Source organism: Fragaria vesca, linkage group LG2, assembly GCF_000184155.1.
Source record: "Fragaria vesca subsp. vesca linkage group LG2, FraVesHawaii_1.0, whole genome shotgun sequence".
In the NCBI taxonomy this organism is placed as follows: Eukaryota; Viridiplantae; Streptophyta; class Magnoliopsida; order Rosales; family Rosaceae; genus Fragaria; species Fragaria vesca.
In genome coordinates this window covers 33,267,635-33,279,888 of record NC_020492.1, presented here as the reverse complement: position 1 = coordinate 33,279,888, position 12,254 = coordinate 33,267,635, and the positions used below count along the sequence as shown (strand labels likewise).

The following is a 12,254-nucleotide window of genomic DNA, read 5'->3' as shown; positions in this document are numbered from 1 at the left end:
TTCAAATCAGCATCTCTAAGAACTTCTCGAACTGCTAACCCCAAAATACTCAATTAGATTAGTGTATACGAGTTCGGTTTGATTTCTGCCTCAACCCCTTACTATAGCACACGGTTTTTCTTGGTCAAAATTGAAATGTTCTTATTTTTTTAACGAAAACTTTTTCTTATAATCAAATCGTTATCTCTAAGAACTTCTCGAGGTGACAGAACCCCAAAATCTCAATTGGATTAGTGTATACGAGTACGGCTTGATTTTGGCCTGAAACCCCTTACTATAGCACACGGTTTTTCTGGACAAAATTGAAAGTTCTTATTTTTGAACGAAAATTTTTCTGTTATCAAATCATCATATCTAAGAACTTCTCGAACTGACTGAACCCCAAAATCTCAATTGGATTAGTGTATACGAGTTCGGCTTGATTACGGCCCAAAACCCCTTATTATAACACACGGTTTTTCTGGACAAAATTGAATGTTCTTATTTTGGAACCAAACTTTTACTATTATCAAATCATCATCTCTAAGAACTTCTCGAATTGACGGAACCCCAAAATCTTAATTGGATTAGTATATACGAGTTCCGCTTAATTTTGGCCTAAAATCTCTTGCTATAGCACACGGTTTTTCCGGTCAAAATTGAATATTCTTATTTTTGAACCAAACTTTTCCTATTATCAAATCATCTTTTCTCAGTGCCTCTCGAGCAAACAAAACGCGAAAATCTTAATCCGATTACTGTAAATGAGACTTGCTTGATATCAGCCTAAAACCTTTTGTTATAGCACATGGTTTTTCCCTTCAAAATTGAATATTTTTATTTCTGAACCAAACTTTTTCTATTATCAAATCATTATCTCTAAGAATTTTTCGAACTGACGGAACCCGAAAATCGCAATTGGATTAGTGTATACCAATTCTGCTTGATTTCGGCCCAAAACCCCTTACAATAGCACACGGTTTTTCCGGTCAAAATTGAATGTTATTATTTTTGAACCAAACTTTTTCTATTATCAATTCATCGTTACTAATTACCTCACGAGGAGACGGAACGTGAAAATCTTAATTTGATTATTGTATATGAGACTTGCTTGATATCAGCCTAAACCCTCTTGTTATAACACACGGTTTTTTCCATCAAAATTGAATGTTTTTATTTCTGAACCAAACTTTTCCATTATCAAATCATCATCTCTGAGAATTTCTCGAACTGACGGAACCCGAAAATCTCAATATGATTTGTGTATACAAATTCCGCTTATTTCGGCCCAAAACCCTTTGTATATGAGACTTGCTTGATATCAGCCTAAAACCTCTTGCTATAACACGGTTTTTTCCGTCAAAATTGATTGTTTTTATTTCTGAACCAAACTTTTTTCATTATCAAATCATCATCTCTGAGAATTTCTCGAACTGACAGAACCCAAAAATCTCAATGGGATTTGTGTATACAAATTCCGCTTATTTCGGCCCAAAACCCCTTGCATAGCACACGGTTTTTCCGATCAAAATTTAAAGTTCTTATTTGTGAACCAAACTTTTTCTATTCTCAAACCGTCAATTCTAAGTGCCTCTCGAGCAGATAGAACGCGAAAATCTTTATCTCATTAGTGTATATGAGACTTGCTTGATATCAGCCTATAACACACTGTTTTTCCGGTTAAAATTGAATGTTCTTATTTTTAACCAATCTTTTTCTATTATCAAATCATCATTTCTAAGTGCCTCTCGAGCAGACGGAACTCGAAAATCTTAATCTGATTTGTGTACATGAGACTTACTTGATATCAGCCTAAAACCTCTTGCTATAGCCTACATTTTTTCGGTCAAAATTGAATGTTTTTATTTCTGAACCAAACTTTTTCCATTATCAAATCTCCATCTCTAAGAACTTCTGGAACTGACGGAACCCGAAAATCTCAATTGGATTAGTGTATACGAGTTCCGCTTATTTCGGCCCAAAACATTTTACTATAGCACACGGTTTTTCCGGTCAAAATTGAATGTTCTTATTTTTTAATCTAAGTTTTTCTAGCTTTTCATGGTATCAGATCATGTTGTCAAGGTATTTCTCGAATTAACGGAACTCGAAAATCTCAACCGGATTTGAGTATACGAGTTCCGCTTTGTTTTGGCCAAAATCCCTAGCTATAGCACTCGAATTTGAATGTTCATATGTTTTTACCAAACTTTTCATGTTATTAGATCATGTTGTCAAGGTACTTCTGTAATAGACGAGACTCGAAAATCTTAATCGGATTTGAGTATACGAGTTCTGTTTCGTTTCAGCCAAAATCTCTTTCTATAGCACACGAAGTTTCGGTCAAATTTGAATGTTCTTATATTTTAACCAAACTTTTCAAGGTATCAGGTCATGTTGTCAAGGTACTTCTCGAACTGACGGAACTCAAAAATCTCAACCGGATTTCAATATACAAGTTCCGCTTCGTTTCGGCCAAAATCTCTTGCTATAGCACACGTAATTTTTTTGCAAATTTGAATGTTCTTATATTTTAACCAAACTTTTTATGTTATCAGATGATGATCTCAAGGTACTTCTCAAACTAACGGAACTCGAAAATCTCAATTGGATTTTAGTATACGAGTTCCACTTCTTTTCGGTCAAAATCTCATATTATTGGTGAAATTTGAATGTTCTTATATTTTAACCAAACTTTTCATGTTATCAGATCATGTTTTCAAGGTACTTCTCGAACTAACGGAACTCAAAAATCTCATTCGGATTTGAGTGTACGAGTTCCGCTTCATTTCGGCCAAAATCACTTACTATAGCATACGAATTTTCGGTCAAATTTGAATGTTCTTATATTTTATCCAAACATTTTATGTTATCAAATCATGTTTTCAAGGTACTTCTTGAACTAGTGGAACTCGAAAATCTCAATCGGATTTGAGCATACAAGTTCAGCTTCGTTTCAGTTAAAATCTCTTGCTATAGTACACGAGTTTTAAGTCAAATTTGAATGTTCTTATCTTTTAACCATTCTTTTTTTGTATTCAAATCATGATGTCAAGGTACTTCTCTAACTGACGGAACTCGAAAATTTCAATCAGATTTGAGTATACGATCGAGTTCCGCTTCGTTTCGGCCAACATCTCTTGCTATAACACACGAATTTTCGGCCAAATTTGAATGTTCTTATATTTTTATATTATAATATAATGATCTCATTGTACTTCTCTAACTGACGGAAGTCGAAAATCTCAATCAGATTTGAGTATACAAGTTCCGCTTCATTTCAGCAAAATCTCCGCCTAGAGCCGATTAATCCCTGTACTCTAAAGTTCCAAGATTCCAGACCTCCAAAAACTCAAAGAAACAACTCTTGTTGTTGCCGCCATCATTGGAGCTCTGTTCGCCCATGTACTCTGAAGTTGAAAGCTTAAATCAATCGCATCCGCAATACCATCCTGTTTGCATCTTTCTAAATCTAAGGCTCTGCGATTCTGGTACCAAAAGAGCATGCACACGGATGGGTGTGGCCAGGCTCCTATCCTCACAGTTTGATGGCTTATCTGCCATTTCTGAAAGTTTGCTTCAGAATCCCTAAAGGCTAAAATTGTGACTCGAGTTGCATGGTGATAACCTTTGCAGATCGAAGGTGGTATTGGGTTCATCCATGGTCCGAAACTTGTTGTAGCATTTGTGAAGAGTTTAAGGCTAGATCTGGTTGCAGAATCATAGGGTCGAAGGCTAAGCATTTTGGCTTTGAATTCTTGAGCATTCTCTACAGTCAGATTTTGTGGAGCCATTTTTGGGTTTCGATGTCTAAGCAGTGAAGGGTTCTTCGAAACGTTGCATTTTGGCTTGGAAAAGACCCGATCGCATTTCTTCGTGAAGTGAGCTCTCGGTTGGCAATTTTACAATTATACCCATTCGGGGGTTAAAAGATACCTTTTGTGAGAAATGAAGGGTTAGGCCTCTTCAATCATGTTGATAAACCTGGACTAGATTTCAAGGCATGGGGGCAATGTTTGGGCCAATTTTATATATTGGTTATCTTGTAATAAGTTAGCCCATAGACCAATAATTGCAGTCCAAATGTTTGTACAATTTTTTTCTTTTTCTATTAGGTAATTACTGACGGAAGATTTGTAGGATATCTCAGAGATTTTATTTCAGAACTCGACTAGGAAAGTATCTTTCCTGATCTGATAAGAGATTTGATTGCTTCGGGGACAAGTCATTCGCGAATCCTAGCTGTTTGGTTGCATATATATAGAGAGGTTCAAGGTGAACGAGACAAGGACACACAATTCAACAAACCCTAGCATACCTGCAAATTGGACGCCTCCCCAGGAGCACCCAATCTACCAAAAAAGCATCTCCATAGAGCACCACCGAAAGCCCACCAGATGGCAAATCTCTCATCACTCACCAAAAGCCCGCCAGTCGGCAAAGACAGCCCCCAGTTCATAAAGTCTCATCATGAGCACAAGTCCTCCCCCATTGTTAGAGATTCACCTCTCTAACAAATATCTTTTTAATTTTGGTACTAAGTAAATCTTAAGGATTCGTCCTAGGTCTTTGTAAAAGAGTCTTAGTAGCATGGTTGACAGTCCCTCTTCACAGCCCACTTGAACAGAAGTCAGAAGAAGCGCGCAAACGCTCAAGGTCAAGACAATCGCACCGCCTCAAGGTGTTGGCACGCTCGCACCAGACGGTTGTTCGAAATCCACCCCGAACAATGTTGACTTTGTTATTCGAGATGACAAGGTTGTACTTTACTTTTTTCATCTTCAATTGAAAAAAAAAAAAAAATAATAATAATAATAATAATAATAATAATAATAAATAAAAAAGTAGAATACTCCCCAGGCGCGTGGTTCACCATCTAGACTTGCTTCCTCCTCCGTAGTAGCTCTTGGCCGTTAACGAACCACATGTCCATTGCCTTTACGCGCCATCTGTGGTACGTTGTCTCTCCCAAACTCGCTCTTTATACCAAATCAGTCGTCTGCGAGAAGAAGCTACACTTTTCCGATTACTCGTGCTCCGGGCATTTATTGAGATATTGAATCGGAGAAATCTTCAGAAAAAAGCAAGAAGAAAGCATTGTGTGGAAACGGAAATTTCAAATGAGGACGGTCATCTCGCGGTTGATCCATTCAAGATCATCACTTCCCAGGCCCTTGTATGTTTTTCTTTTTCTTCTTCTTTTTCCGAGTCGATTTTTATTCTCTTATATGCTACTTGGGCTTTGAATGCGGTTCTTAAGGGTATTGATTTTGTTCTTTCTGATGAACATAATCCATTGTTGGCTGTAGACGATGACTGGGATAGTAATGAAATTTCTAAAACTCTTAAGTTTCAATCAAAGTTTCAATCAAAGTATAGTTTTTGGGCTTTCTTCACAAATTTTATCTTCTGTCAGTTCATGAATATGTATTACTGTTGTATCACTGTATGTTGTTTTTGTCAAGCGTAATCAAATGAACTAATAATATTAAATTTTAGTCGAAAAGTATATACCATTTTATCTCTTTATCATTATCAGCCAAAAAAAAATGCATCATGGAAAGATTTTACCATGAATCTTTCATTGATTCATGACTTGTTACAATATTACATGAAGTATTCCATTGTTGAATTTCTGGGTACGGCATATTAAGGTGTTTAACCATAAAATTAAAAAAAAAAAAAAAAAATTAAATGGTCTTTGGAATACACACACACATATACATACATATTTATATATGTATGTATGTATGTATGTATATGTGTCGTTTAAAGGATCATAATAGTCAATTGTAAATGTTCAACTACTTCCTTTGCTTCACATGTTCTTGTTCAGTTAAATTCTTCTTCAATATAAAGTTTATACTTTGGAATAAGTTGGTATCATGTATTTATTTATTGTAAACATCTCAGTTCTTAGTATTTAACGTTTTCTCGATAATAGTTATATACTTATATTGGGTGACTCACTATTTCCCTACTTATCCAAAACATGTATCCTAGTGTGGTATTATCTGTTCTCATTCTCTCATTTGTGTAAATGTAGTATCATGACTGCACCTAAAAATGGGAGGTATTTCTCAAATGACTTTAATAAGGTTGATGAGCCCTTCAAAGTTGAGGAAGCAGAGACTATTCAAGTCCCCCCTCCTCCAACAGAGAAGGTACTGTCTTGCTTTGTAGGCTATATAGGTTTGCTATTGAGCTATCATTTTAATTTTTATTTGTATGCATCTTACTTCAGTTGCTTGTGTTGGGTGGAAATGGATTTGTTGGCTCACATGTTTGTAAAGAAGCATTAGATCGTGGACTGTCTGTTGCTAGCCTGAGCAGGTATAACTTTTTTCCTTTCCATTTGATGCTGAAGAGTTATTCACTAGTATCGGAAAGTTTAGGTATTCAAGCGATCTGAATATTTTCTAAGAATAGAGTTTTGTCACTATAAAGTTGCTTTAATTACAGCACCGATAAAAAAACAATAGGTTAGTATACGGGTATTCTGGTGTCCATATAATACTTGAAGGTCTACCAATCAGTTATTTATGTATTTTATATGGAGTGTGAATGGCATATAGACAGACATACTGGAAATTGTTTTTATTTGAAACGAAGTAATAAGAGTGCTTCATGATAGTAGCAGGAATCATAACTGGGATTTTCACAAGGCCACTGGTATCGGAACGTTTAGGTATTCAAGCAATCTGAATATTTTCTAAGAATAGAGTTTTGTCACTATAAAGTTGCTTTAATTTCAGCACCGGTAAAAAAACAATAGGTTAGTATACGGGTATTCTGGTGTCCATATAATACTTGAACGTCTACCAATCAGTTATTTATGTATTTTATATGGAGTGTGAATGGCATATAGACAGACATACTAGAAATTGTTTTTATTTGAAACGAAGTAATAAGAGTGCTTCATGTTAGTAGCAGGAATCATAACTGGGATTTTCACAAGGCCAGACTCTTCTTAGGCACTGCTGGTTCTGTTTGGCGCATTGATCAAAATTTAAGATTTTCTTTACTTCATTGGCTATTTTAATTCTGTTGTCTTGAGCAGCTTCTGCTAATCCCCCATTTAACTGATTAGTTTGTTTGATTTCGCATACCATCTTAATTCTATATGTTATTATTTTGTGTCACAGGTCTGGCAAGTCAAAGTTACATGATTCATGGGCCAACAATGTGACCTGGTATCAAGGTTTGCTTTCTTGCATAGTGTGTTTATTGATTTGCTCATTCTTTTGTCTGTGTCATGCCTCTAATCATTATTTCCCTTTCCAGGGAACCTTCTATCAACTGATTCATGGAAGGATGCTCTCGACGGTGTCACATCTGTTGTATGCAGTCCCTCAACACCCTGTTTTACTTGATTCCCATTTAACCAATAAGTGCATGCACACACAGACACCCCCTGTATCCACCTGATATATGGTTCTCCCGTACTCCCCCTGAAAACTCCGTTTATGGTTCCATTTGTGATTATGATATTATTAGCAGTGAAATTCCCCTTTGATTTTGGAAAGGGTGTTGCTTTGCTTTTCCTATAGGAGATTTTTGTTTGTTTTCTGATTAAATTTATTTGTCCTAGATATCCTGTGTTGGTGGCTTTGGCTCCAATTCTTACATGTATAAGATTAATGGGACTGCAAACATCAATGCAGTTAGAGCAGCTTCTGAGCATGGTACATACTCATATACGTTTCAAAATTGCTTTGTCTATTTGGCAACATCTTTGGTGTTGTACATTATTTTTTTTATTTTTTTGAATGATAGGTGTGAAAAGATTTGTGTATGTCTCTGCTGCTGATTTTGGCTTGGCAAATTACTTGGTGCGAGGATATTATGAGGGGAAGGTATGTTATCTATGAGTTTACTTGTACTTTATAAGGACGTGAATTTTCACTTTTCAATGCTTGAGGACTCTCTTGATAAATGTTTGACATTTGTTCATGATCTTTTCACAACATTTCTTGTGTTTTTTCCTTCTTTTTTTTTTTTTTTTTTGGGTCTAGAGTATTCCTTCTTGTTTGAAGGGAGTGTTCTTTTCAAAGTAAAGGGGCATATAACATGTAAAGTTAGTTATTAGGTCATAGAGTACTTATAAGTTTAAAGACAAATGCCCCGAGCTTTAGCTTTCTTGATTTTACCACTGCATGGTCAGTTTCCTGTCGTTGTAAGAATCATCATGATGAGTTTGCTGATGACCACATATGTTAATTCTATTGTTATCTGAGAAAGATTCTTTATTTGATCTTGTTGAATACAGAGAGCTGCTGAAACAGAGATACTAACCAAATTCCCTTACGGAGGTAAGCTCTCTTACCGTTTCAGAGTAGCATTCTCATGCCTAGCAGTTCATCTGTGATATATGTTGATAACCTTGCTTGAGACTGTTGATTTAGATACCAATACTTGAATTTCACATCAAGTAATTAAATACCTTCATGAAACTATTTGTCTGGCAATGTCTACATGTTGCCTCTCCAATACATCATCTTCTTAAAGCACTAAGTTACTCAATATCCTTTCAGGAGTGATTTTAAGGCCTGGATTTATTTACGGGACTCGAAGTGTTGGGAGCATAAAGTTACCTCTTGGTGTAATCGGTTCTCCGCTGGAGATGGTAAATTGATAATTATTCATATGATACATATAGTAATGCCACATACATTTGCCCATTTATGCCAGAACCTGCTAATTGGTGTTGTTAAATTCTGGTAAAAAATATTAACCCAAAAAGGGCCACATATTCTTCGCGAACATGGTTTGAAAATCAATATACTCTCATAATCATCATTGAGCAAGTTACCTCTGTCATTGGCCATTTATCTAGGCTAAGACTCAGTTTTTCTTTTCCTCATTGATAGAACAGTTTAAGAAACTTCAATAAAAAAAATAAAAAAATCATAATTTCTTTATTTCTTGAAGGGTAATGATTCTGGCACTCCGCTGTGCTATATGTTTCACTTATTTTCTTTTTGATACATTGATATTTTACTCATTACACTCCACTTTCTTTGGTTAAAAGTGGAGTTCTATGGTAAAATTATATTAAGCTTTTCTTCTTTTTTATATCACAAAATTATAGTAAGCTGATTTGTTTAAATAACTGCAGTTATTTCAACAAACAAGACCTCTCAACCAGCTGCCTCTAGTGGGCCCTCTCTTTACACCTCCTGTGAATGTTACGGCTGTAGCAAAGGTTGCTGTTAGAGCAGCTACTGATCCCGTCTTCCCTCCTGGGATTGTTGATATCTACGGGATTCAACGTTATACTCAGACTCAGCATAAGTCCAAGTAGAAGTTTTAGATGTGCTGTTCGCTTCCCTTTTTGTTTGTATTTGTCACTAACGGAGTGTGATATTAAGCTGTCAGAAGTTTTCTAGTTGAGATTTTCGTTCTTCTCTTAGCAGTCATGTGAAGATCTATTGGATTTTTTTTACCTTTCTGGTGCAATCATTAATAAATATACATCCACTGATGAAATAAAGAAAGGAAGCATTTGAGAACTGAAACCTCAGGATTTTAACTGCAACTTGGTGCCTTATTTTGGGTTTTATCTTGCTTTAGGTTGGATGAGACTTCAAGTGCTACTTTGTTGGATAAGTCATTAATATGTGATATGATGAGTACATGAATGCTTAAGAAAGGACATCCTTATTTACTACACGGTCCTTATTTAGTGTGCCTCCCCCTATCTGTCTTTAGTGTTCCATTTGGATAAGCTGAAAGAGGATTTGTGTTGTGGTTTATGTTTGTTTGTTTCATCATGGAGAAAGTGGGTAAGGTTACGGTGTGTTAACGCATGACATGCATCAATTTGAACGTTGTAAATTGAGTCTTTAAAATAGTAATATTAGCTCTCAAAGTAGTAATATGAATCGTTAAAGTTATAAGTATTATTAGTTGAACAATGCTTGCAAGGTGCTACCAGTCAAACTATCACCACTCTATACATATGGATTTGAAGAATATCAAAAGGAAAAAAAAACTATGAAAGAAAATTGGAGAGAAAAGTAGAGAGTGTCGCAAAGCGCGATAGCGCATGTCCAACAAGCGCGATAGCGTATGTCCAACTGCACTGATGTTGATCGTTTGCCTTGCCGGTTGAACGCCGGTGCACGATGCGTTCAACCGGACAAGTTGTTTCCTTCGATGGCTTGTCCAATGCTTAGAGGTTGGGGTCACGAAGCTTCTTAGCCTGTTTTTCTTAGTTAAAGGGAGTGTTTTTCTTAGTTGAAGGGCGGGGCTGCACCATGGTTTGATTTGGGATCGCAAGTTTGGATCAACGTGGGATGGATCCACATAGCTACAGCAGTACAAGAGAGGGAGCCACCATGGGCATGTGGAAGGTTGGTGCTGATTGGCGGATGCGCTAGGTTGGTTCTGAGATCTGGATTATGTCCAAAGTCCAATATCAAAATAATTTCAGAGGTTTTCCTTGATTTTGTCCGGTGTCAACTAAAAAATCGAAATGCCTCGACGTATTTAGAACATGTCCAAGTCAAATAGCAATGATTTGAAGCACTTCTTTTAACACATTTTGTCTTGGACCGCGGTGTTGTATGGTGGCCTTCGCTGGCAAACCCGATTTCAGTGGCGGGTGGCAACTATCATTCATCCATGGTACTCTTCGCACGACATGTCAGAGGACAAAAAAAAACATTAGGAGCCTCGCAAGTCGTAACTATCAGAGTGAGAGCCTTCGCAAAAACAAAATATCGGGAGCCTCGCAAGTCGCAACTGTCATTGTTGGCTCCATCTCCTATACTCTTCGCATGGCATTGCCAATAGAGTGCAGAGACCTGATAGCAACCGAAGACCATCACTCATTTGTGGTACCACCGAAATTGACGTTGACATCTGTGTTTGACACCACAATGTCTAAGGCTTCGTTTGGTATAGCTTCATTTTATAAAAAAAATCAGCTTCTATTCGAATTTTTAAATTTTATAGAGTTTGGTTAACTACATAAAAACAGTTTTTTTGGAAAGTACATAACTAGCAGCAGCTTTTAGAAGCAACCGTTCATAAACTGCTATCATTTTTTTTTTTATGGAAAGCCAAAAGACCATTTCATTCATATAACACAAGCCAAAATGACACGAATACATACATTCCCTCGTCATATCTTGAACAGGTTAAGGACTTGACATGCTAGCACCAATCATTATACATTCAGTGATCACTTATTTCTAAAAAGAAAAAGTGAACCTAATCGAGCTATAAAAAGCATAGCAATTAGGGACACAAATGCTTAGGTTCCTAAAATAGGATTTAGCATAAATAGATAAATCTAAACACTTAGTAATGGGCTAAAAGCAAACCCTAGCCTACAATTTTAGCAACTGCAAGAGAAAGCCCACAAAGCCCAAATGCCTGCTTGAGCCCAGATCCAGTTTCCACCCTCCATCAATGTGCGACCATTACTGCACTTTCTTTGACCTCCGCTGCCGCAACCGCACTGCCCTGCTCACCCGCCCCGAAATCGTCCCCATGAACACTGCCACACTCGCATCCTCTGCCATGGGATCCTCCGCCACGAAAAGCTGCGCAAAAACCATCCCAAGCACTGAACTGCCTCACGAGAAACAGACCCCGATCTCCTTCCCATGTGACGTTGCCACCTCCAATTCCATACCAATCCATGCCGTCGTCAATTCAGAAAACAAGAAGCAAAGCAACAAGGCCTCCGATTGTGCACTAAATGCCGCCACATCTCAGACATTCAACCTGAAAACGAAAACAAACAGCCACCAAAACCTTTAAGCCTCATCCCTTCCAATCGTTCCACTTAGAATCCCCGTCCGGCAGCAGACCGAGCAGCGTAAGCGAGGCCCATGCCGAGATCGCCGCTAGACGAAGGTTGTGATGCAGTCGGGCTTCTCCTTCCGCCGCTCTTAGGGTTTTTTTATTTTATGACAATAATTATCGAGCACTGTTGTTCAATACTTCAATGATTTTTAGAACTGTGATCACTAAAAACACTATAAATAAGTTTATTTTGTTTTAACAATATTTTTAAAATTAATATTTACCAAATTATATACTATATACTAAAAGATGGTTAACTGTTTATATCATAAGCATATGAACAGTGATTTTTTTTTTTTAACATGTAATTTAGATTTATTTTTAAATAAACTCTCTCTCGGTAAATATTTTATTACCCTCCATTTTTTACTTTTCTTCTACTCCTACAAATCAAAACAATTAAAGCATTTATATTTTAGGTAGAATACAAGACTAGATGTTTTGTTGTATAAAAGTTG

The 12,254-nt window shown here is 36.7% G+C and overlaps 1 protein-coding gene across 2 annotated transcripts; it reads left to right on the top strand.

The window, feature by feature from the left end:
• The first annotated feature begins 4,855 nt into the window (after positions 1–4,855).
• On the top strand, positions 4,856–9,630 carry LOC101308049 (uncharacterized protein At1g32220, chloroplastic-like). Of its 2 annotated transcripts, XM_004291942.1 has the most exons (11): positions 4,856–5,155; positions 6,026–6,143; positions 6,224–6,312; positions 6,614–6,667; positions 7,125–7,180; positions 7,264–7,319; positions 7,571–7,664; positions 7,756–7,835; positions 8,249–8,291; positions 8,514–8,605; positions 9,098–9,630. In XM_004291942.1, exons 1-11 carry the CDS (start codon positions 5,100–5,102, stop codon positions 9,281–9,283), a joined length of 924 nt encoding a protein of 307 aa, XP_004291990.1. In that variant the 5' UTR covers positions 4,856–5,099; the 3' UTR covers positions 9,284–9,630. The 2 variants fall into 2 exon arrangements, with proteins under 2 accessions (XP_004291990.1, XP_004291991.1); XM_004291943.1 differs by lacking the exon at positions 6,614–6,667.
• The last annotated feature ends 2,624 nt before the right edge of the window (positions 9,631–12,254 follow it).